General features: G+C 38.7%; 1 protein-coding gene across 13 annotated transcripts in view; it reads left to right on the top strand.

The window, feature by feature from the left end:
* The first annotated feature begins 11,746 nt into the window (after nt 1-11,746).
* The window catches only part of nrxn1a (neurexin 1a), a 213,807-nt gene continuing 199,287 nt past the window's right edge, over nt 11,747-26,266 (top strand). For 10 of the 13 annotated variants that reach the window (XM_067368608.1, XM_067368605.1, XM_067368606.1 and 7 more), the window contains exon 1: nt 18,770-19,600. In XM_067368608.1, the coding sequence (XP_067224709.1) occupies nt 18,889-19,600 (712 nt within the window). In that variant the 5' untranslated portion in view covers nt 18,770-18,888. Of the gene's footprint in view, nt 11,765-18,769; nt 19,618-21,368; nt 21,390-21,795; nt 21,797-26,266 lie in introns of those variants that run through there. The other 3 variants (XM_067368603.1, XM_067368598.1, XM_067368601.1) reach the window with 3 other exon arrangements.

Raw genomic sequence — 26,266 nt, 5'->3', positions numbered from 1 at the left:
CAAAAATGAGTACACCCCACAACAAAAACTACTACATCTAGTACTTTGTGTGGCCTCCATGATTTTTAATGACAGCACCAAGTCTTCTAGGCATGGAATGAACAAGTTGCCGACATTTTGCAACAACTGTCTTTTTCCATTCTTCAAGAATGACCTCTTTTAGAGACTGGATGCTGGATGGAGAGTGATGCTCAACTTGTCTCTTCAGAATTCCCCATAGGTGTTCGATTGGGTTCAGATCAGGAGCCACTGAATCACTGTCACCCTGTTCTTCTTCAGAAATCCAACAGTGGACTTAGATGTGTGTTTAGGGTCATTGTCTTGTTGGAAAAGGGCACGGAGTGATGGTAGATACTTCTCTTTCAGTATAGAGCAGTACATCTGTGAATTCATGATGCCATCAATGAAATGCAGCTCCCCGACACCAGCAGCACTCATGCAGCCCCACATAAAGACACTGCCAACACCATGTTTCACTGTAGGCACCATGCATTTTTCATTGTATTCATCACCTTTGCGACACCATACAGTTTTGAAGCCATCAGTTCCAAAAACATTTATCTTGGTCTCATGAGAGACAGAGTATAGAGTCCCAGTAGTCTTCATCTTTGTCAGCATGGGCCCTGGCAAAGTCTAGGTGGGCTTTTTTTGTGCCTGGGCTTTAGGAGAGGCTTCTTTCGTGGACGGCACCCATGCATGCCAGTCCTATGCAGTGTACGCCGTATTGTGACACGGGAAATAGTCACTCCAGTTTGGCTTTCTACTTCTTTAGATAACTGCAGTGAACTTGCATGCTGATTTTCTTCAACCCTTTTCACCAGAAGACGCTCCTGTCGAGGTGTTAACTTACCTGGCCGACCTGGAGGTCTCTGTGAGATGGTTGCAGTTTCATCTTTTTAAAATTTTGTACCACTTTTGCTACAGTATTCTGACTGATAAGTAAAGCTTTGCTGATCTTGTAGCCTTCACCTTTCTGGTGTAAAGAAATTATTTTCTTTCTCAGGTCTTGTGACATTTCTCTTCCATGTGGTGCCATTGCTGACAGTATGAAATGGGAAGGGGTTTTTAACACCCTTTTATAGTCAACTGTTTGCTGGACACCTGTGTAATGAATAATAACTCACCTGTGGTTGACTTCTTGTTAAATTAGACATTTGTAGTCTAAAATCTAGCTTTGCTCCAGCGACTTTCAGTGGGGTGTACTCATTTTTGCATCACCCTAATTTAAGTAAAACTGAAAAACTTGTTCTCTAAGTTATATTATTAACCTTTCTTTCATGTTATAAGTTAAACAGATGTTATATAAAACTTAGTCTTGTCAACATTTTGGAAATAGTTTTTGTGTTCATTTAGATATTGTTCATTATATAATATATGTGTGTATATATGCATGTGTAAATTTACAAATGTAAATTTATATAATTTATATACCTGTTACTCTTATTTTTCCTGGTTAAATAAACGTTATATAAAAAGAGACCAAATACAGTTCGATTACTATGTAATGTTCTATTTATTAAAACCAAGCATAAATTTCATCAAGTTAGTGTTTTTATGCGTTTTTTACATTTATTCCAAAATAATAAAGGCAGTAACAGTTTAAACAGTGTATTTTTTTTTTTGTGAACTAATCTTCAGATTTTCTTTTAATAGTTAACTTACTTTCAGCAGTCATAAAGCTTGAACACAGGTCACAGACACGAAGATGTTTTAGTGTGCTGATTGCACACTAAAAACCTCCACAGTCACGTTTTCAGGTAATTTCAGGTTTGATTTTGACATAACATAAAACAGTCATATCTAAGTGGCTGAGTTACTTACTTTTTAAATTAGTCTTCCCATTAACACCGTCATTGTCTTTATTTAGACAGATTCGAGAACACGCACAAAATCAAGAGACAGGATTTATCACACAAATTAATCATAATCAATCACATTGAGAAGACGCTGCCTCCCCTGCATCCTCGGATGAAATGCCACTGGCAAGTAATCACATCATTACCTCATGGCACAAGCTGATTGGCCTCTGCTGATCCTGCAGCCAATGAGATTGCTTGCTCAACATTTAAATATTCTGGTTCATTGTTTGCTGTAACCTAGTTGTGCAGTGCCCTATCAGTGCCCTATATTCCTCTGAAACCCTACACCTCCCCCAGCTCCACCTGCCTAGATCTGCTATAAGATTTATGTATGTCTACTTATGCAGCAGCAGCATATCTTATACACAGACACGCTGCTGTGAGTATGTAAGTCCATACAGTAGTAGCAAGTCCATACAGCTTATTTGCCCTGTTTTTCAATTCAGATTGCTTTTGTTGTTAATTACGGAAAAAAAACGAAACGAAAAAACGAAACGAAAAAACGAGCTGTGCACAGATACAGACGTTAATACTGGCTGCCCTTGTCTAATGCCTTGAACATGGGCTGGCATATGCAAATATTTGGGGCGTACATATTAATGATCCCGACGTAACAGTCAGTGTAGTGTTGAGATTCGCCTGTTTTTCAGAGGTCTTTTAAACAAATGAGATTTACATAAGAAGGAGGAAACAATGGTGTTTAAGACTCACTGTATGTCATTTCCATGTACTGAACTCTTGTTATTCAACTATGCCAAGGTAAATTCAATTTTTTATTCCACGGCACCTTTAAAATGATTGATTTTAATTTTAGTGTTTTAATAAAACTACTTACTTATGCAATTAAAGAAGTATATAAAATGTAATATCCATTTATTGGTTATCAACCATAAGGTACAATGGAAAAATAGCAGCATACCAAACGGCAATATATTGGGCGACATGCCAAATTCAAAATTGATGTTCATTTACAGTTCATCTTTGCACAGAAATTATGCACATAATGTATTTTGTCATTTATAAAAAGGCATTCAATGCGAAAAATGCAAAACAGAAGCGTTTTCACAAATGTGCTTTTGAACCCCAGTGTATTGTGTCTGAAAACATCTCCAATGGAGACTCGAGCTGCTGGTGGTTGGCATTTTCAAAGCTCTGGCCACTGAACCATGTAACCTCTCTGCGAGCACTGCCTTAGCTCCATCCCAGATCACTTTCATCACTAGGCTAGTGTCTAATCAATCAAGTGGAAAAAGAGTCACAGTCAGCAATGAAATCACCATGAAATACTGTCTAGATGCAGGATAAAAACACAAGTCCCATAGACCAGCTCTCTTGTAGAGTTAAATCAGTTGATTTCCCATGGATTTGCCAGTTTTACATGTGCTATTATATTAAGCGCCTCATTGATCTCATCCAAGCCAATTGTACCCGCAAAGTCCTGCCTGTGAGTCCAGCCATTGCCAAAATCAGCATTCAGAGCTACTAGCCACCGCTGCAGGATTTGGATTCAGGCTGTCCCACACGTCGTTGCTTTTTAACGTCCATCTTGTGCGTGTAGTTGAATTAGATGTGCTCTGATCCATGTCATGGCTAATGTAATAAGGTGCACCCTGACACAAGAAAGAGAGGCGTGATTAGATAAGCATTCAGAGCAACTGTACCATGTGACACACCCTGACACCAACACTCAGCAGGCGTCACAACTTGCGTGCAGCGACTATAAAACAACCCACCCTTTAACATATTTTTTTGATGTAACAGCTCATGAAATTGACACAAAACAGTGACAAGTGTGCTCACTATGCGAAAGAGCCGTGAAGACATTACTCACTCGTGATGTCTTTATGTCCCACGATATCCAGTTCCATTAGATGAGGTCTGCACTCATAAAAGGAATTGGATCTAATAGCATTGATACGAATGGCACGCTATACACAGTCTCTGAAAGAGCGCTCGATTATTCACATAGTTGTCAACTGCCTGGCGCCAAAATGCTTGCCCATCTATGTGACACAAACCACACACCGTATGATTATACTAATGTATAATTATATAACTACTTGTACATATAGCTTGGTGGACTACAAATGCTGGGATTCCAGCTGTGCTGGCGTCAAAAACGTTAGCGTTGAGGTATTGTTGCGACATGAAGGCAGAGTTAGACTCTGTCTGAGCGCTAAAGAACGTGTCAGTTTCTGTGAGGGAAAGTGGCAGGCATTTATAGGCATTGAGCGATGGGATTCTGGGCTGATGGAGAAGATGGCTAGGCTTCTCCAGAGCCCGCAGGCATGTTCAGTAATCAATGCACACTTAAAAAAGGAGGATAAACGGGAGAAAAACGAGATGGCTACACAGAAAACAGCATTCTAGTGACAAGGAGTATCATAAAGCTGGTTACTGAGATGTCATGGGGTTTACAGTAACAAAGCTCAGCCTAGATTTGTGTGTTTCCAGTTTGTCTTTTTTAACTTATGGGTTATTTTCTTCTTAAGACCCTGAACTAGTGCCGTCTTTCCCTCAGAACTGCCTACGCATGTTGACTCATTGCCTATGGCCAAACATTGACTTAATTCTCGGTTTGTGGTGGTGTTCTGGAAAGTGAGAGAGATGGATAGTAGTCAGGCAGAGGAGATTATTGAGGTCTTTTGTGTTTCAGTTTATCCTCTGGCCCTAAAAATTCAGTTTTACTCATGATTAGTACAACACCAGTGTGATTCTCTTCTCAGGTCATTGTCCAGATATACATAGACTGTACTACCTACTCAGCATCATGCTGCTAGATGGGGAGGAATGATTGACGGCTATTTGAATAATAGACAAGCACCCTGCATGTTTAACCATGAGATTCTATTTGCTGCTCACATTTTTATTAGCAATTATTACTGCCAGGGAGCACAGCAACACCGTGATGCCTCTAATTCATGTTTACTGATGTGTAAATTCTCTGTAATCTGAATAGCTTTGTTAAAATGTCAGGGATGCTATTTTGTCTGACTTCAAAGTGCAATCCACAGATATTGTTGCCAATTTGCTCGTTTACAGTTTATATTTATAGGCGTTTGCATGTTTTTGTTTTTCTTCACAAAAAGCTGTTGCAAACTAATGAACATCACAAGAGAGAATCAAATTTGCTTATAAACAATTCTAAATTGTTCAGATTGTCTAGGGATGTGTTGATGTTATAGCTGGAAATTCTATACTATTTTGTCTGAATCGTTTAAAAATAAAAGAATAAATGCTAAAAATGTGAGATACAGTATAAAAAAATATTAATTTCTGTTAATATTGTTTAATACAAATATATATTTTGTCATTTCCTAAGAGTGTTAAATTATGGATTTTTTGAAAATTACCTTTCATGTAGTGTGTAACATAGCTCTAAGTGAATGAAAACATCCTGCAAAGTTTTAAATCTGAAAGTGCACCATTTATAAAGTTGTCTCTCAAAAGTAAGAGTCGACTCTTGAGTCAATTAAACAAGTCGTTTATAAAACGTATCCCTAGTCGTTTCATTGTGACGTCAAAAGGAAACACTAGCATATTGCCTGCCCACTTATTGCACGCGCAGACACCAGGGGAAAACCCAAAACTTTGAGGAAAACCCACAAATACTGCCAATACTTGAAGAATCAGTGGTTAAAGTTCATCTTTACAATGATGCCACAGCAGTATAGCCTGACTTGTGCTGTGTTCCCGTCATTTTACTGGCGACCGCTTCTTCAACCTAAATTCGTCGTTGTAGCATGCACAATACATATTTAGTTGTGTATGCTCCGCGCAGCTTGTAGGTCTCCGGCTAACCAGCTAACAGCAATATGTGTTCGCTTGTAATTGTCTAGAAATGTGTCAAATGTTTTTTGTTGTTATTACTTGGAGTTATGATTAAGAATAGAACAATATGTTGGTGTACAACTGCAGTACTTTATCAATACGTTTCTACGTTGGGCTAATGCATTTACTATGACTGTTTGGGTATTTACTGCCAAGCTGTGTTCTAGGTTCACCAACATAAACATAAAACAACTTATTTCCTCTTCGAGTCTTTATTTTTAGAACAGAGTGAAGCACCATCATAATTATAATACAATCTAAATGATGCAAGCACACTGTATACTGTACTCCTGTATACAACTGACTGGGTCATCTGACCAATCACTGCAGATTAGCATCATGCAAATGAGTGGTTTGGAAAAATTAATTATTGAGCGAATTGTTTGGGAGTCAAAATAATACAAATTATGTTTACAAATAATGTAAACATAAATGCATATTATAAGAAAATTAAAGTGTTTTTTGACCTTGCATGCTTGTAAACCTGTTGTTGGGGATTCCCAAAACAAAAATAGGAACCTTTCAAACGCCATAATAGGGGCACTTTAAATATTAACTTGAAGTGATGGATGATGGCAAAAATACTATATTTCAAATCAATCTGACAATACCCAATATCAGTTATGTAACTCATAAGGCACCAATATAGCATATGTATGTATGGTTGTCAATAAAAAAAAAAATAAACATACACAATATATAGTTTCAGTCATGAATCTCTTTCGAGCAGCTGATTGGTTCTCTTAAAGCTGACCGCTTTGGCCAGTCCATCTGTTTGTTATATTTAAGTAACCTATTTATTTCCATCCCAAACCGGATTTATTTCCATTTTTTTTTTTTTTTTTTTTTTTTTTTATACATATGCAGTGCACCATGGGGATTTTCCAAGCCCACCACCTTCCCTAGCACCACTTGCCTAAATCTCTAGGCAGGTTTTCCCTACTTTCATTGCAGCTGCTCACATTCTGCTCACTGTTAAAAAACCAAATATAGTACCTACTATACAGTATGCGATTTCAGACACCGCTATGGTCAAGACAACCTTCTGAAGTTCAAACTGAGAAAGGGGAAGAAAGGTGATTTAAGGGACTTTGAATGTGGGATGGTTGTTGGCTCCAGATGGGCTGGTCTTAGAATTTAAGTTGTTGATCTACTGGCATTTTCATTGGCAACCATCTCTAAGGTTTACAGAGAATAGTATGAAAAAAAGAGGAAATATGCAGTGAGCAGAAGAAAATGTCTTGTTGATGCTAGAGGCCAGAAGAGAATGGCCAGACTGGTTCGAAAGACAACAATAACTCAAATTAACCACTTGTTTTAACCGAGGTATGCTGAAGAGCATCTCTGAATGCACAACACGTCGAACCTTGAAGCAGATGGGCTACAGCAGGAGAAGACCACACCACTGCCACTCCAGTCAGCTAACAACAGGAACCTGAGGCTACAATCTGCACAGGCTCACCAAAACTGGACAATAGAAGATTGGAAAAATGTTGCCTAGTCTGAAGAGTCTCGATTTCTGCTGCGACATTCAGATGGAAGGGTCAGAATTTGGAGTAAACAACATGAAAGCATGGATCCATCATGACTTGAATCGATGGTTCAGGCTGATGGTGGTGGTGTAATGGAGTGGGGGATATTGGCACACTTTGGGCCCCGTAGTACTATCCCTTTATGACCACAGTATATCCAGCTTCTGATGGCTACTTCCAGCAAGATAACCTGCCAAGTCGCAAAGCTCAAATCATCTCAAACTGGTTTCTTGAACATGATAATGGGTTCACTATTCTCAAATAGCCCCCACAGTCAACAGATCTTTGGAATATGGTGGAACGATATTTATATATATCATGTCAATGTTTGTTTGCTATTGGTTTATTTTCCAGCTATTTTTAGATTGAATTTTGAATCTCTGATTTTCACTGTGGCCTTTTGAACCCCACTGTAGTTGCTCTGTCACTCTCTTGTCACTCATATCTTACATTGCAAGTCATGCACAAAGCATGCACGTTTGATTATTCAGTATTGGCTGATGATGGGGGGTTTGCCAGATGGATTTGATATCACAGTGTCCAGTACTGAAGTATGTAAGTCATCACTTCAGTGTCTTACATCAGCGACCAGCATCTACCATCTTTGACCTTGGAATTTCAGTAGCTTGGAAATGGATCTTGTTTCCATCACTTTCGGCCAGCATACGTACAGTGAGAGCATCCTTCATTTGCTGTCTAATGTTGACAAGACTATGAGGTGTGGGCCTTTGGCTGTCATGAGACACTATCTGTCACTCAAATGTGCTTTGACTCATTTCCTCTCTCCATAGCTGGTTTTTCCTCTCCGTCTCTGATGACTTCATTAGATTTGGGCATGCTCTCTCAATCAAAACACCATACGGACATGTCAAGACAGAGTGCTGAGCCACTCCCTCCCTGTTTTGTTCTGCTAAAATATATCCATCTTCTGACATAATCTCCGGCTTCTCTCAGGACATGGATCATCTGGGTTTGGTGGGCGATTTGATTTATAACTCTTATTAACCCATTCCTCTCCTGTCCTCCGGTCATTACGCTCGCTTCATCTGTCCGGCACCTACACTCGGTCTGTTTGTGAACTCTCTTCCCCTCCTTGAGCTGCGGGTCTTGCCGGGGCCTCTTTGATTGCGGTGTTTAATGAGAGGCAGCCACCACAGAGAGAGAGAGACAGGAAATCCATAACCCAGAGAACAGTAAACCCTGCCAGCCATTAATCACTGACAGCAGCGCTCCTCCATGGCCTTCACCGCTGACAAAACCCTCCCTTTTTTATCCTCCCTGGGAATGCGCGCCAGTCCTGCATGCAACACATAGCAGACTAGACACACTTGGCCTGTTAAACACCCCACAACCAGTCAGCACAACCGACCCATCTAGTGCGCATCCCTAAACCAACCCATCACATGCACACACAGCCCTGAGGGGACGTTCGAGCACTGATCCAGCCTTCAACAGTGAATGCGACTGACTCAGAGAGTTAAATCAATTCCCTCAACTGTCCCTTAGCATGAGTTTCAAGATTCTATATGAACACAGCTGATCCAGCAGGCTGCTCTTGAATGCCACTTGTGGCTGACAGTAGTTTAGAACCCCCACACAAAATCTTTTAAATGTTATGTAATGGTCGAAGACATGCTTGTTGGAGGCACCTTTATGTGTCCTAACCTAACCGGCCTTTAAAGCGATAAATCAAGCTCTTGTTTGTCCATGTCACATCAAGATACCTTACTATATCTACTCTGTGTTCCAAAAATACACTTGTGAATGTTTTGTTGAAATTTTCAAATGTTCTATATATTTATTAAGTTGGCTTGAGAAAGGCAACTTACTGAAATGCTATTTAAACTTCTTCTACTTCTGAGACTAAAATTTCTGACTCTTTAACCCTACAACCACCAAACTTAAGGTCAGATTTAGACTGTTCTGACCAAGTGTGCTATATCTTTTCTAACCAATCTATCTATCAAAACTACTTAGTTACTTCAAACTTGAAACCTTCTGACTTAAATCTACATCAAACTTGCTGGTCCAGCTTTCTCAAGCCAAAGTTTGTCTCAACGAACTTTTCTATCTAGTTCAAATTGTTATGCTGATATCATTATCAATGGGAAAAAATAGAATATTTGAAAAACACAAAAGTATCTTTTTGAAGATCCTAACACCGCGTCTACACCACACACATCTTTTTTCGCGTCGCGCCACGCCGCAACAGCTAAAAGCTGTCTATACTGAACGCAACAAACCGACCGTTGCAAAGCACTTGGACTACATCAGAAATAGAACGGGGAATCCGCTTACTGTCAGGAATTTGTTGTCGTGCCGCGCCACATCCAGTGTAGACAATATCACTGATTATAATGGGTTCTAATATCTTTTGACGCTTCGCGCCGCTCACGTCCGGTGTAGACATGGTGTTAAAAGCCAGAAAAAATTTGACTGAAAAAAGAACATGAATTTCTGTTGAGTTTAGTAAAGAATAACTTTTTGCTCTTGTTCACAGTACCAGCACAGGCTGTATGGTTGTGAGGGAGTTGAGGGAGTTGGCGTAGTCGACAGGATGCCAGTCTTGGAGGAACAAGAAACATCTCCCCACTGCAGTCGCTGAGGGATCTCTGCCCAATCTGATTACTGCATTTGTCAACCTGCCACCCTGTTCTGCAAGTAAACAAAGCCAACACCAGATAAGACCCTGCCGACTCCTTCAACACTGCTCGAGACAATTCCACTCGAATGTAAATGTACCCATCCCCCCATATACAACCTAATGCACACAGGAAACACATTGGAAAATAGCCAGAGTGCTTTCAGTTCTGTTTATCTGATGGACAGTAGACAAAGGTCTACATTACAATCAAGCTCTAATGCATTGCATTACACATGCCACATCCTCAAAAGTCTTCTGGTCATGTCCTAGTGACTGCCCTGAAAGGCTGCAACTATAGTTCAGTGTTTCTGGATTTTCCTATTACAAGACTGTCCCAGCTATTTATTTTTCACTTTGTTTTATTGCTGGTTCCTAAAGGCTCAATTCAAGAGTGATTGCTGACTAAAGTTCCTGAAGCCTGGACTTGGGTTTATACCAATATGTCTTGTAATGCTCTCCAGTGAAAGGATCTTAACAGTCTGACATTCCTTATCAGGAACTGATGGTGGTAAAAAAAGAACAGTACGGCACGATTAGTATAATCTCCTCAACATATGTTTACATCATCATAGAAATGATTTCCTAATCTGAAAAGAATCTCATGTTTCAGGATTCAAACCAGGCTGTGTTGCACCTGCTTAAAAATGCCTCCATAATTTCAATATCTATAATAATTATTAATAATTTTAAATTTTATTTTAGGAGTAAAATAAGGTCTGTATTACCATTACTTGAAGAGGTTTTACATGTTTTCTTTTACTACTAATAATAATTATTATTATATTATTATACAAATTGTATAAAACCACAGAAGCACAATTTTATTTACAATGGTTTAAAAATACACATTTGAGGTATGATTCAATCATATTGTGGAACACAAGAAGAAAGTCTCAACTGGAGCATCTGCATAAGATCACTGATGATCGTGTGGGTTAATCCCAAAGATGCTTTTAGCCTTTTGACTTCTTCATGTAAATCACAAACCTGGTGATGACAGGCCTGGATACAGAAGCCCAGACCACTTACCGTATTCAACTTAGGAAGAAAGTGTAACGCATCTCACAGTTCAAAATGCAGCATCAGGATCTATATTCATATAACTCTGATTGTATTCATCTGAACACCGAAGATTGCTTGAGGGTGAGTAAATCATGAGGTAATTTTCATTTTAAAGTGAACTAATCCTTTAAGAGTTGATAAGAAGATTGTACTGTAAGTTTGGTGGACAAACCGATCAGTCTCTTTAGAAATAATTTTGTTAAGACTAATTCTGAAAGCTGAGCTATATGTAAGGAATAATTGACGGCAGGCCATTGAATTATTAGAAAATGACACACACTTGAGGTGCTAATACGGCCACGATGCAAAGAGGAAGTATATAGCAGATGATTTTCTAATAATTCAACAGTCAATTGTTCCGCTTATACTATGGTGACCACACCTCAAGACATTGTTCAGATGTTGTATTTCAAGACATTTGTCAGGGTTTTGTCCTTAAAACCCTGTGGGACTGTAAGTTTATCTACTTCAAGAACTGCACTGTTATTACCTCTCTGGTGAGAAATGTCATGTCATGTAATTTCCCTTTTGAGCTAATTTTGCTACACAAGTAATGTTAACCACAGATCTTATTATACTCATATATCCAAAACCACTATTTTAGAAATTCCATTAGAAATTCCTGAGGGTAAACTATTGCGAATTATTATCCTTCCGGTTGGCCTACAAATTAATATCATAACCGAAGGGCTCTATTGCAATAAAGAATAATTTGCAGTCTGTAAACATCATGACATAATTAGTGCCTACTCAAAGTAATCATGAAAATTATGTCGTGAACTATACAAAACCATACATTTCAGGGTGCAAACAGACACATGATTGTATTGCATCTTATTAGAAATGTATTATCTTATAACAGAGGATTAGATACAATACTTCATTATTCATTTGCATTTTCAATAACTGTATTTAGAATGGATATTAGCTCTTAAATCAAGCTTTTTCTCAACTTTATTTTACTCTGTAGTCCAAACCAGGCCATGTCATCAAGGCAGCAATGTTAAAACGCATATTCCTCATAAATGATTAATACCCTGATTCTAAATGAGGTCCATAAGCTAGTATTAGGATGCAGATTTCTTTAAAGCATGCTTTCCAAAGACAAATGAACAACAGGGATTTAGTGAAGCCCATTGTGAACACGTCTGAAGACTCATCTTTTGCATTTGATTGTGTTTACAGTAATCAGACTTTCATGAATTCTCTCTCATGTACCTTTAAAAGCCCAAGAGTGAACAGAGCATGAGGCTTTGGAAGAGGAATCATAATGCTCAGACTGAATACGCTGCACATCTGTGACTGAAATAGTAATCTTGTAAGTAAACATTTGAGATATAAATGCATAACTGAAAATGATGTTATGATATGTGATGGGAAGTCCTATTAAAATGCTGTCTTAACATAATCTTGTATTGAGTAATGACTTTGAATTTTCAAAGTCTAAATGAGGAAATAATTACTTTGCTGAAATTAGAAAGAACTCTGGGGAACTCATAAAATGGAATCAAGATACAGGTCCATCAAAAAAGAATGGAATAATAAAAAAAAATGTAACACACAAATTGGTAGATGTTAATTATATACAATAATAATGATGTTTCAGCGAAAAAAAAAAAAGTCTTTTTGTGTTTTTTTTGTGTTTTTTTTTTTTTTTTTCTCCAGATGCCAAAGAAGACCAAACAGCTGATTCATTCTAGCTCCTTTCAGGGGAGACAGGTACTCTAAATGAGATTTTATTCTTATCTCAAACAACAACCGTGCTGATGAAGACACGTAAACATAAAAGCAAAGCTTTCCCCAGAAAGCATGCATGTCATCTCACGCCTTACCATAAGTGCCTGAGGATCTCACACCTCATGTATTAAAACACCTCCGGTTTCACACATGTAGCGATTGGGCCTGTTACCAATGCAATGTTTTGACGTGGAGGGACGAGTCATTGAACCATGCAGCGATTGAGTACAAAGCTGGAGGTTCCCATGGGAGCTTTGGCCCACTTTTCTTGTCAAAAGATAATAGCTAACTGAGCAGAAGAGGGGACATCGAACAGATTAGTCTCTGAGCATCCTCTCTGAGCAATCCAATACCCACAAGATGGTGCCCAAACTGCTATTCACAGATAAATTTGAATAAATCCACTTGGTCCCAACTAATATTAGGTGTCTTTAACTGCTATGTATAGTACATGTTACTGTACTTAGCAAATGGTAGCAAAACACTTGCAAACCCTTGCAACGCTTGCTCTGCATGCAATATTCATAGACTATTTTTATTTGGAGTCCTGTGGAGATCCTACCCATGATGCTAACCTTAACCTTTGCAGCAGCAAATGTGAATCTAGTGATAGTTGTGTAGAACAACATTTTCACAATGAGTGATTTACTGTATATGCGTTAAAAGAATATTTCAGGTTTAATGTAAAAGTGAAAGCGTAAAGCTTATTTTAAAATGGCACTTACATTATTTTCCCCCCAAGAATGCTTTTTCACAAGATGTAATATAAGTCTAAGGTGTCTCCTGAATGTGTCTGTGAAGTTTCAGCTCAAAATACCCCATAGATTTTTATTAATGAATTTTTTTAACTGCCTAATTTGGGGCATCATTAACTATACACTGATTTTGGCAGTGCGCCGCCCCTTTAATTCGCCTGCTCCCTGCCACACAAGCTCTCGACTATATTACAGTGCATTTACAAAGTTCACGCAGCTAATATAACCCTCAAATGGATCTTTACAAGATGTTCGTCATGCATGCTATATGCATGCTTCGAATTATGTGAGTACAGTATTTATTTTGATGTTTACGTTTGATTCTGTATGAGTTTGAGGCTGTGCTCTGTGGCTAATGCTAACATTACACACTGTTGGAGAGATTTATAAAGAATGAAGATGTGTTTATGAATTATACAGACTGCAAGTGTTTAAAAATGAAAATAGCGACGGCTCTTGTCTCTGCGAATACAGTAAGAAACGATGGTAACTTTAACCACATTTAACAGTACATTAGCAACATGCTAATGAAACATTTAGGAAGACAATTTACGAATATCACTAAAAATATCATGCTATCATGGATCATTTCAGTTATTATTGCTCCATCTGCCATTTTTCGCTGTTGTTCTTGCTTGCTTACCTTGTCTGTGCACAGATCCAGATGTTAATACTGCCTTTCCTTGTCTAATGCCTTGAACATGGGCTGGCATATATGCAAATATTGGGGTCATACATATTAATGATCCCGACTGTTATGTAACAGCCAGTGTTATGTTGAGATGAACATATAAATTAACATTTAAAAATATTTAATAAATTAACATATATTAGTATGTTTAATGAATAATAATTAAACAATAAACTTTTATTAAATTGCTTATTAATAAATGTTTACCTTTTGATTATTATTGTTGCCTCTAGTATTTTGGGTTCATTTTAAGCCAGCCATATAGTAATTTTTAAACTTTAGTTGGGTTAAATAAAACTGTCCATCACTTTGGGCAAACAAATTAACCCAACCGCTGAGTTGAAACACACCATTCTCTGGATTTGTCCAATTTTTAGAGTGTAACATTTACAGATTGGCCCCATTCACTTCTATCTTGCAAATGCATCAATGTAACCTAGATTTCTATTTAATTTCTACTTAAAAGTTGCCATGAAATGTAAGTTGCAATAGCCTTTCCTATTGTTATGCAAATATAAGTGAAACTGCTATTGAACAAGAAGGGGGAAAAAAAGTAGGATGGGTCTTGATTTTGTCCATCGGGAATTGAATGTTAGATTGTTGTCGTTTGCTGTTGCTGTGATCTCATATGAGTGACAGGTTGTCCCGCCCTTGCACCGGTAAACACGTCACACATCAGAGAAAAGTTGCTGCAGGGGGGAGGGGAAAGTTTGATCAAAGATTAGGGCATATGAATAAAAAAGACGTGCACGGATAAATCATTTATAATAAATACTGCAGTATTCATTTAAAAAAATGTTACTTTTGATTTTAATGGTGACTTTCTTAAGAATCCTATTTATCTTCTCTTTAATCATTAGACTTTATTTTTGTATCAGCAGCTAGCGGCTCAAACGCTCCAATATCGCTCAGGCCGGAGTTTCTCTCATTAGTGTGTAGAGTGTTGGAAAAGATAAAAACCTGGAGTGGAGCTGGAGCCGTGTGATGATAACGCTTTGAGCAAGGAGCAGAAATCTGTCACTGCTCCACTCATACACTGCTCCAGACCGTCTTTCAGCCTGTGCGTTGCTTGGCGACACTCACAGCTTGACATTTCTTTTGGAACTAATGAAATTAGTGGAGAAGATATATACAGACTAAAAAGACATTTTTGTCTGGAACGCAAGTTACTGGAAATTAATTGCTGTACTTAAGAGTTTTATATATATATATATATATATATATATATATATATATATATATATATATATATATATATATATATATATATATATATAAGCATGACAAGTAGCACTATATATATAGTAGTACTTAATATCAGGTATTAAATTACTTAATATGCATTGTGACAGTTTATATTACAGTGTCCATGTTACCCGTATATGGTGCAAGTATAATTAGGCCTACATGTTTAGTTACATAGCAGTAACCTACTTTTACTATCAAAATAAATGACAAATAAACCGCATGCAGAGAAATTACCCCTTTACCTACGATATTGCCTATCAGCATGCTTACTGTAATGTACAGTGTGACCAAATGCTCTTCTTTGTGGCGGTCGCGATCACGGATAAAGCTGTTCCCTCATCTGTATGTGGAGTTGCTAATAACGGTGAGCGCTGTCCAAGGTGCTGCAGCGCGCTCGCCCCGCCCGTCTCCATCACACACTAACCGGGAGACACGTGACGCGATGTGCTGACAGTCCCTGGCAAAGCTCGCCTGAGAAACACATCGCACCTTGTATTGCACACAGAACAGGGAGCGATACCTTCTATTTTATATACACCGAGGAAAAAATAATAACACTTATATTGGAAAATTTCTTAAGCTTGAACCGTTTTGTACTTAATCTTAATTGGTTGTTGGCTCCATTTTGAATTTTTTAAAAATCTATTGGGACTTTGGAGATCCGCATACGCAATTTTATCGCTCCCATTTCTTCTGCTCATTCGACACCGATGCAGTGATTTTTTTTTATTTATTTTTTTTAATCGATGTGGAGGAAATCAACCAGGTTCATCGGTGAGGTTGAGCTGTCAAGGGGCGCACAATGGTCCATTTCTCAAGGTAAAATAATTAAGAATTGTGTAAGTGTAATTTGAAGCCTTATCTGAGCTTATGTGCCGTTTTCTGTGCGAGTTATGGTTGCGTTTCACGCGCTCAATGCAGTCACGCGCAGGTGAGATGCTGCAGCTGGGCTTTATTTCTGTTTAATTATGCTCTACAGCCGATTCATTGGTGTTTACTGCTGGCCTTCGCTTCATCTTAAGCGATATTTGATGACTCCCTGTATTTCCTGTCCTCAGCATCTGACAGTGAGCGCGGTAGAGGCGTGTTAAAGGTGTCTTTCTCGCTCAGTTTGAGCAGATGGTCGTTGATTATTGGCTATGTTTTGCGCATCTGAGTCATCGCCAACATTAATCAAGGGAAAGGGGAAAAAAATGAAAAATGTGACTGTTTTGAAGTTTAGATTTAAAAGCGTATTGTAGGATCCCATTATTGCGAGATTGTAAATCTGATGCGCGAGGCTATTAGGATGATTGTGTATTGTTCCAGAGCCCATCTACAGTAGCCACTTGATAGCGAGACATTCGCGAATACGGTAAATAAGACTGCCTTCTGCACATTAATCGCTTATGATATGTTGTGTAAGATCCATCTGTGAAAGGGTCGGTTGTTATCTTGCTAAGTAGCCCCGTGTAAACCTGACAGTAAACACATAGGAATTCAAGCATGAAATGATTGGTTGAGATCAGTTGACAGACAGCCCAGAGGCCAGACAATTGCAGTGTCATTAATGCTTAAGAGGCGCGCGATAAGCCCCCGCCCTGGGCTCATTTTGGGATGCAGGACTTGAACTGAACGAGGTTCACTGAATCAAACGAGATTTTCCCCATTACTCAGTTTCGATGCTGCCGATCGTTTGCACCTTTCGTCAGTCTGCACAGGTCCTCCTGCTGACAGCTGACTGTGTTTGCCTGTACGCCTGAGTCTTCTACATAAGCTGTAAAAATGTTCGTAATTGTAAAGAAAAAGAATGCAAAATGCCACAGTAAAACTTAACTAGTTGCCTTACCATACGATAATTTATTATGTTATGTTTTTATATACAGTGCAATATTGAAATGTTAAAAAATGTATAAAAGAATAATTTATGGAGACAATTTACAGTGTGTTCAATAATTTTTATAACATTAAAATATGAGTTAACTTATTATGGTGAAAATTAGTAGTTTCTGCTGATTTGTTGTTATCGCGTGCACATTGGAGGGGTTTGTTGTATGTCATATTAGTTAATATTTTCTGCATTATTTTAGTGTTTATTTTTGTGGGAACACTGTGTTCTATCTTTTATATTATTAATGCCACAATTGCCGAAGAGATGAATTTTGATGATGTTTAAGCCATCTTGTGGTCTTTTGTCGTTTTATTAGATTTTCTATTTACAGAAAGAAACCCCTATTAAAATAGGTTGGTATATTAACCTTATATATTAAACTATATATAAATAGTTTGGAAGTGTAAAATATATAATGACCAGAATGCTTCCTGCAATGCTTGTAACATCATCACTGTATTTTTTTCAGTACAGTTTTTACTGTATATTTAATACACAATACTGTACCCACCCAGTTTTGTAGTGCCAGTAACATTTCATGGTGTTAAAGAGTGAATGTCATGAGAGAGAATGTCTTGAAAATGAAAATAAAACCGTATAAAATAGAATAGGCATAGTCTAACTTAAAATCATTTGTATGTGTATACCATTGGATACAATTTTTATCCCATTTTATTTTAGTTTTCAAGCTTTTTTCCAACATAGATCTGAAAATTATACTGTAGATGACCCCCCCCCCCTTTTTTTGTTAAAGCAGAGTATTTGGTACCGTTTTAAAATAAGTATTTAGAGACAAAAGTATCAGTGCTCTGGATTTTTGTGGTTCAGAAGACATAAATTGTAATCATTGAGAATTATAGTGAGAAAAGTAAAAGAAAACAAAAGCAAATAAAAAGTGCTGTTGTAATTGAAGATTAATGCAATCAATATCAGTGTGAAATTAGTGGTTTCAATATCAATATCACTATGAAATTGTGGTTTTGTGTATGAATGATTGCGTTGTGTGCATGCTATCTATCTTTTAAAAGAGCCCATCTTTTCTTTCTTTTCCAATGAAGAAATTAAGATGTTGTTTTCTATTCTTTTCAGATTATGGATCAATGTCAAAACGGATGTGAATTGAAGGTTTGTGAACACTGAGGGCCCTATTTGGGCCTGCACGTTAACACTGCAAAGTGTACCTTTTGTCTACTTGTGATTAGTGCTGATTTAAGGGCCTACACAATGACTTTTAAGTAGACTTAAATGACCCTGACATTAATGAACCTTTACACCCCTAATGAACTCTCTGCTGTACAGCACTACACATGGCTACAATTTATATAGATACTTTGATGACTTGGCCCCACTGTAGCACACCTGGATCCCACTGAAGGTTTTTTAAGCAAAGCAGTAGCCTTATTTTTTTTAGAAGACCACTAGTTGGGCCTTAGCGACTCCCTTTATTCAGATTTGTATATCTAGAATTTGAAAAGAGTTGGCCGTAATACAGGCCTTCTCCCCCTCTCAGTGAACAATGAGTAAATTAGCCCAAATGCGTAGCAGTCCTGTATGCCATTGGGAGCTCTGTTACACTTTAGGAGCACATCACTAGAAGAGCTGAATCATTTTAGTTTTGATTAGTTCTATTGTTAGTTCTAACTTCCTTTACCATTCACAATGAGCTTCTCGATGCGGAACGGCGCACATCTAATCTGGATGGGCTTACTGGTTTGTTGCCTTGTCGACATGGGGGCCAGCATGGAGTTCACCGGCGCAGAAGGCCAGTGGGCCAGGTTTCCTATGTGGAATGCCTGCTGCGAAAGCGAAATGAGTTTCAACATGAAGACCAAAAGCGCTCATGGACTTTTAGTGTACTTTGACGACGAGGGATTCTGTGACTTCTTGGAACTGCTCATCCACAACGGTAGACTCAGTTTGCGGTTCTCCATCTTCTGCGCCGAGCCGGCGACGGTGCTCTCCGACACTGCCGTCAACGACAGCCGCTGGCACGCCGTGACCTTGCGCAGGAATTTCAAAAACACTACATTAGTTGTGGACGAAGAGATCAAGTGGGTGGAGGTTAAGTCGAAAAGGAGGGACATGACGGTCTTCAGCCATTTATTCTTAGGAGGAATACCTCCTGAACTGCGATCTGTAGCATTACGCCTCACTTCTTCAGCCATCAAAGATCAGGTTCCCTACAAAGGATGGATAACCAATCTGAGGGTGAACGGTTCCGAGCCGCCGCTTATCGGTAGCGAGGGAATCAACAGCGACATTTGCGAAGCCGACCATGTTTGCCTGAACGGAGGAGTCTGCAGCATCGTCAACGACGAGCCGATTTGCGACTGCTCCGAAACAGGATTCCAGGGAAAAGACTGCAGTGAAGGTAAGAGGCCTGGATTCGTCGTCTCCGTTGTTGAGGTGTTGAAATGTCTTTTCAAACACAGCCCTTTCACTTCTTTTTTCGTTTCAACATTGCACTAGTTCCTCAAAGGCAGTGCATGCTACATCGTGTCTGTTCCCGGCCTCCACTACAGGCCCAGTACATTACATGGTTAGATTACCACTGATTTCGCTCAGAGAAAGCCATTGTTCGGAAGGAGGCGATCATTTATATAGGCTTAAGTGCCATCTGTGTCAGTTCCAGAGCATCCACAAAAGCCTGTGTTTTTGATAACATGACGTCAACAGAGGCTCCTCACTCTTTTTTTGTGCTAAATTAACTTAATATACTCTTGACACTGCATTGGCATTACAATTACGTATGAAAATGAGTTGAATACATGCACACAAGCCCATGATTGAAGTATGATGATTTGAATATTATTCTCCCTCTGAATTGAAGGGGTTGGATGCTCTAATTACGTAATTAGCCAGATGTTTCATAGAGTCACTGAAATGACTTAGCCAAAGTTGCAATTTCAATATCACAGGAAAAATAATGACATACTCAATACAGCATTCAGCAACCGTCACATAGCGCTTTATTAATCCAGCTTTACTAGTAAACCTCCACTACTGTACTTACAGAATTATTGTAATTACAGATTGATGTAACTAAATAGGGGGGGACTGTTTCTGCTTATATCTTTTGAAAAAGGATGGTTGTATGCATATCACAACAATTCCAATTTTCATGTAAAGTCTGTTCCTTTTTGAATATGTATGTTCTGGTTGGTTTCCTAGTTTGACTTACTCCCTTGGTGTCCGATTTCACTGTTTTTATGTTCTTTCCATCTTTTTCTTCATTTTTACAACCGTCTCTGTGGACTGATCTTGATGTTGATGGATATTGTCTGGGTTAGGCCGTAAGCCGAAGAGGCACCATGTTGCCAAGGAAACTACATACCCACTGAGTAAATTTTGCCCTCCTAAAGCACAACAGAGAGACAGTACGTTTCACTGACAAATGTTCAAACTAGAATAGCAGTCACGTTGTGGTACGGTGTTTGCTGGGCTCTTGGCGAAATGGAGAGTGTAGTGTATTTGATGAGATTACAACAAAAGGGCAGGGCCCGCAGATGCTCGGCAGCTTGCTTAAAAGCAAGATGTGCCGCTCTCCAGCCCCTGCGCTGGTAGAAATGCGCATCTTTGCCGGGTGAGTCAGAACAGACCTGCCCACGCAGCTTTGAGTGGCCTCCGTCACGGCGCTTTGGGATGACACATGAGGATATGTGGAGATGGTGGAGGCCACGGGACGTGTTGCTCTGAATCATTAGCGTTATTTATTCAATATTGGAGGATCTTGAGGCTAGCGGTGTTAGGCGTTGGCGCTGCATGCTTGAACATTATCAGCTCAGTTAGATTTAGAAATATACCATGTATTTTATCAGATTAAGTTGTTTTTTTATGGAAATCATTGTGGTAACTGAACTATACTCTTAAAAATAAGGTATTCACAGCTATGCCATAGAGGAACCATTTTGGCTTCCCCAAAGAACCATTTTTTCTTAGTGCAAAGAATATTTAAATAATCTGAAGATGAAGGTGCAATGGATGTTAAAGCTTCTTCATGGAACCATAGATGCCAGTTAATTTTTATATGAGTAATTGATCCCTCCTTTTTCTGTCAGAGATGTGCAGATGACCTTTCATTAGGTCTTTTTTTTTTTTTTTACTAGCACAATGTCAAATCTCCAAATGGCACCACGGAGGATTGGACAGCCATTATGAAGGCTTAATTCCTCAAATGAAATAGATATAGGGCCGGTGTTCGTTCATTAAAACAACAGCACCACTTTAAACTCCTCTTAGCCTAAATCTGTCCTTACTTAGGTTATTAATGCAAATCTGGCCCATGCAGCTCCTGCTTAGGAGAAAGCAGGCCACTTTGACTCATTCTACCTCCATTCAGTCATTTTGTGTGTTGTCAGCTTCATGACTGAGGTGATCTGTCAGCTGACCACCAACTGCCATTGCCAATAATGTATTTTATGTGGCAAAAAAAACAGATAGTTGCATATTAAATTGCTAGCTTTTTTGCTTTACATAAATGTGCTGCATGCTTTCCTCTGTCGTCATGGAAAAATGTGGAGTGCCTTGAGAGTGTGTGTACATGTTTGCAGATCTCAGGCAGGAAAGGGTGGTATGTGGATTAAATATGTCCTTTCTCTCCACACGTCCACTCCGTCATTCTCTCGACAGGCAGTTGTGGTAATAACCTTCTTTAGCAAAGCAGGTGTGGGGCTCTCAGCGGGAAAGGCAGTCCGCACCGCAAAGAATAACAGTGCTACGGGTAATGAGATATTTTTGCCCTGCTGGGGTTAGAGAAAGGGCCTTATTTTGTGTTATTATGGTTAATGCTCTTACAAGTCTGAATTGGAAAGCCAAAAGAGTCTTCTCTGTATCAGCTTGCAGCCATTGATACCTTATCTTTATGCTCTATTAACTGTATAATGTGCTCCGTCTCCCTGGTTAAAGATGGCTGTAAGGGATCTGCAATTGACGTCCGTGCGGTTTCATATGCTAGGAGACTTTGGTTGGAGAATTGGATTGTGTTGGAGGGCTTGTTTACAACAGTGATTAGATTGTTTCACCTCATCTCTTATCTTTTGTGGTGGAGCTAACGTTGTAAGGGCCGGTTCCTGGCTGTGCGCGGTGTCGTTTAATGATGCAGTCATATTTTAAATGTAATTTTTTTTTTTTTTTTTTGCCTCCACTATTGGATCTATGTAGATGAATGAGGGTGGTGTAGTGTAGTGTGCACCTATTAACCTCTTGCTAATGAAATAAAAGGCCTGCTTTAATTGGATACATCAGCATATCAATTTTAGTGACTCATTTAATCTTTTCATTAGGGGCCTGTTTTGAAGTTAACAAAAGAGAGATTTTAAAGGGATAGTTCACCCAAAAATTTTGAATTCTGCTATTTACTTCCCCTAATGCACTGTAAAAGTTGAAATTGATACATTTATGTATTTAAGTTAGAATTTTTTACTTTTTTTTTACTAAAACTAGTTAATTTAATCATTTTTTGGGAACACATATTCACTCTTAACTCTGACTTTTCCCTTAATAAACTCCTAATTTACTGCTTATTAATAGTTATTAAGGTAGTTGTTAAGTTTAGGCATTGGGTAGAATTAAGAATGTAGAATGAGGTCATGTAGAATAAGGCATTAATATGTGCTTAAAGGGATAGTTCACCCAAAAATGAAAATTCTGTTATCATTTATTCACCCTCAAGTTGTTCCAAACCTGTATGAATTTCTTTGTTCTGCTGTACACAAAGGAAGATATTTGGAAGAATGTCAGTAACCAAACATTCATTCAAACCTACTATGGTAGTAAATGGTGGGCGAGATCTGTCAGTTCCTGATGTTCTTCCAAATATCTTCCTTTGTGTTCAGCAGAACAAAGAAATTCATACAGGTTTGGAACAACTTGATGGTGAATAAATGATGATAGATTTTTCATATTTGGGTGAACTATCCCTTTAATAAGTACTGATAAACAGCCAATATTCTACTAATATGCATGCTAGTAAGCAACTATTTGAAAGTAAATAAAATGTTGTTTTTTTCCCCAGTATATTATTCCAAACCCATCTGACTTTCTTTCTTCCGTGAAACACAGAATAAGATATTTTGAAGAATGTTTGAACTGTTTTTGTCCATACAATAAAAACATTTGGGCCACATTGATTTTCACAAACTTAGTTTGTTTTCCACACAACAGAAAGTCATACAGGTTTGAGTAAATGTAATCTGTACATTAAAAAAAAAACCTACATAAATTAAGTAAATACTAACAATGTCGGTCAAAACCTGGAAATGGCTTAATTCACTAAGGCAAAAATCTCTTGACTATTTGACCTCGATTGACTTTCACTGTATAGACGACAACTTCTTTTGTGCTCCACAGAATGAAAGTCATATAGGTTTGAGTAAATTATTTTTATTATGGGTAAACTGTGTCCATTTAAGTGAAAAGACATTTAATCTGTACATTACAATACCTACATAAATTCTAACAATGTAGGTCAAAAAACGGAAATGGATTAATTCAGGCGCTTCAGTATAAAATCCTCTGACTATTATAATACCTATGGGCTCTCCCTGTGTCTTGCAATCAACTTTCACCTTCCTTGATCCTGTAACATCGCTTGATAATCTTGAATGGAGGGGGAGCCCGTGTCAAATACACTGTATATTGAGAATTCCCCTATCAGTGGCGGATGAACCCTTTCCAGATGGACTAAGCTCACTAATCTCTCTGTACTGTAGATGACTGCAATATGGAACATACTGCACATTGCTCCCTGTGGGGGAAATGTTAAACTAGATTTGGTGAAGAGGATTAAAATCCCCATCACTGGCACAGTGACAATACATCAATGACGTACCGCTGTTTTTTTAATAGCTTTTACATTGAATACTCTTGTTTTGGGTATATTTACCAGTGGTTTCTGCTGAACTATAGGCAAATATACCTCATATTTAATTAACTCTAATGTGAATTAGGTGTTATCAAATGCAGCGGAACCTGTAATGGACATTCGCCCCGTTCCAAATGAATGGGCATGATCTCAGTTTTTTGATGTTTTAGTCAATCGTTGTTGACAGCTACATCTTTAGTGACTTTGCCGCTGCGCTATGCGGAGCGTACGCTCGTCATATGATCCCTTTGGGCGAGTTCCACGGCAGATCAGCGCGTGTGCGTTTGAGAGTAACATGCTCTGACTTACTGAAAACTGCTTTAAACGAGCATCTGGAGCTGCAGTCCTGTTTGTAAAGGGCTGCATGAGTGCGGGCGTCACATCGTGTTTGCCCCCTGCTTGCGCCGGCCCATGCTGGAGAAGGGCAAGCGTGTGTGCGTGTAGGTCATCCTCAATTTCTATCTCTTATTCTCTGCCAAATTCGGGCCAGTATGCAAGGCCAGCACTTAAAAGAAGCTGTCAGCTCGATGAAAGCCTGCATGTCGCTGGCTCCGTGTGAGCTCTGCAGTGCTAAGGAGAGGCTACATGATCCTGATCTGTCAGTCAGTGAAATGTAAATACAGCCGCTGTTCGGTCAACCGGACTTTGAGAAGACCAGGCTGTGCGTATGTGTGTGTGTTCTTCTTCCAAAATGGCTGCTGCATCCACACACACATTTGTATATCTAATTTTCAGCCTTGTCCTGGCAGGTTTTGTAGAGAAACAAGAACGTGACACACATGTCACTGCAGTGCGCAGGATATGTTGAAGCACAAAATCAATAGAGTGGGTCCGTTAAACTGCTGTAGAGTCAGTGTAGATGGCTAGTTAGTGTTTTGTGATGGTTTAAACTGTTCAGGGTTACTTTTTTAAGCATTATTTTTTTCCTTCCAAGCTGTCTTTTTTGTCAGTGGGATGAGTTTGCACATTTGTCAAAGCAATTAGGGTTTGTCAGTCTCTTTATAAGCTGATAAGAGAGGATAGAAAATCACCTGTCATTTATCACTGAAACACTAACAGCAAAATATTTCTTTGTCATTTTTTCTGGCATGGCACGCTTTTCTGTTTATGATTTTTTTTTTCCCCTTTGTTTTGTTTATTCATACATTCATCAGCATTTTTTGTGGCAGTAGTGGTGCATGCAATTTGTGTTTGGTCGGGTGGAGGAACCGGCTGCGGTAAGTCCCGGGTCATTATTCTCCTCCTCAAGATGCAAAACACGGAGGTAGGATTGGATGCTTTAACTTTAAGATAGACGAGTCCATTTTTTAGGGAGTCTTGGGTGAGTTGATCCAGAGACTGAAAGTGTCACCAGAAGTAAAAGGTGTGTTGAATAAATGCATGAATGAAGGTAATGTACCCTTTTTAAGAACAGAAAAAAGGTAATTTACATTTTTATAAAAAGGTAAAATTTCAATGTAAATTGGGTAATTACATGAAAAGCATATGCATATTCAGGTATTGTACATCTCTTTATTACTGACCTGACTGAATGATGTTGTTTTCTCTTAGTAGGTCCATATTGCATCATCTATCTGCATTTTTATTTCCGAACACGTGCATGCTTCGCATCTAGCCCCTGTAAATTCCCCTCAAGCACCATGAATGCCATTCAAAATGATAAATATTCATACAGAAGATACAAATTGTTTTGAAAAGTCCTTCAAAGCCTCTTACAATGTGCTATTTTAATTTTTCCTGAGGAAAAACTGCATATTTTGCTTTGTATGTTGTATAAAACAACTTACAACAAGAGCTCCCACCCATTTCTCTCCGTCTTTGTTTACTTTTAATTACGATTTGCATGTTTGCGCATGTTCATTGATATACTGTGAAGAGTCAATATCACCATGTGTTTTATCAGCTTTTGAATGACTTAATAATGTGTTATCATCTCACCATGGAGCAACACTCTTTCAGAGTACTATAGACTCAATGAGATTAGATCTTGAGGAGGACAGAGGACACTTAAAGTCAAATAAACCCTCTGGTCTCTGCATTTTCCATGGTAATGAATGTTTGGCCTGGGCACAGGATGATAAGACGCATGGTAACCACGGTAATCCTCAAGGCTGGGCCACCTTCCAGTCTGCATGCTTCTTAATCAATGTCTCCTTCTCTCTCTTCACGCCTCGG

This window comes from Chanodichthys erythropterus, chromosome 19 (assembly GCF_024489055.1).
Source record: "Chanodichthys erythropterus isolate Z2021 chromosome 19, ASM2448905v1, whole genome shotgun sequence".
Classification (NCBI taxonomy): Eukaryota; Metazoa; Chordata; class Actinopteri; order Cypriniformes; family Xenocyprididae; genus Chanodichthys; species Chanodichthys erythropterus.
Note: the sequence above shows the minus strand (reverse complement) of the source record. Positions and strands in the feature narration are given on the sequence as shown.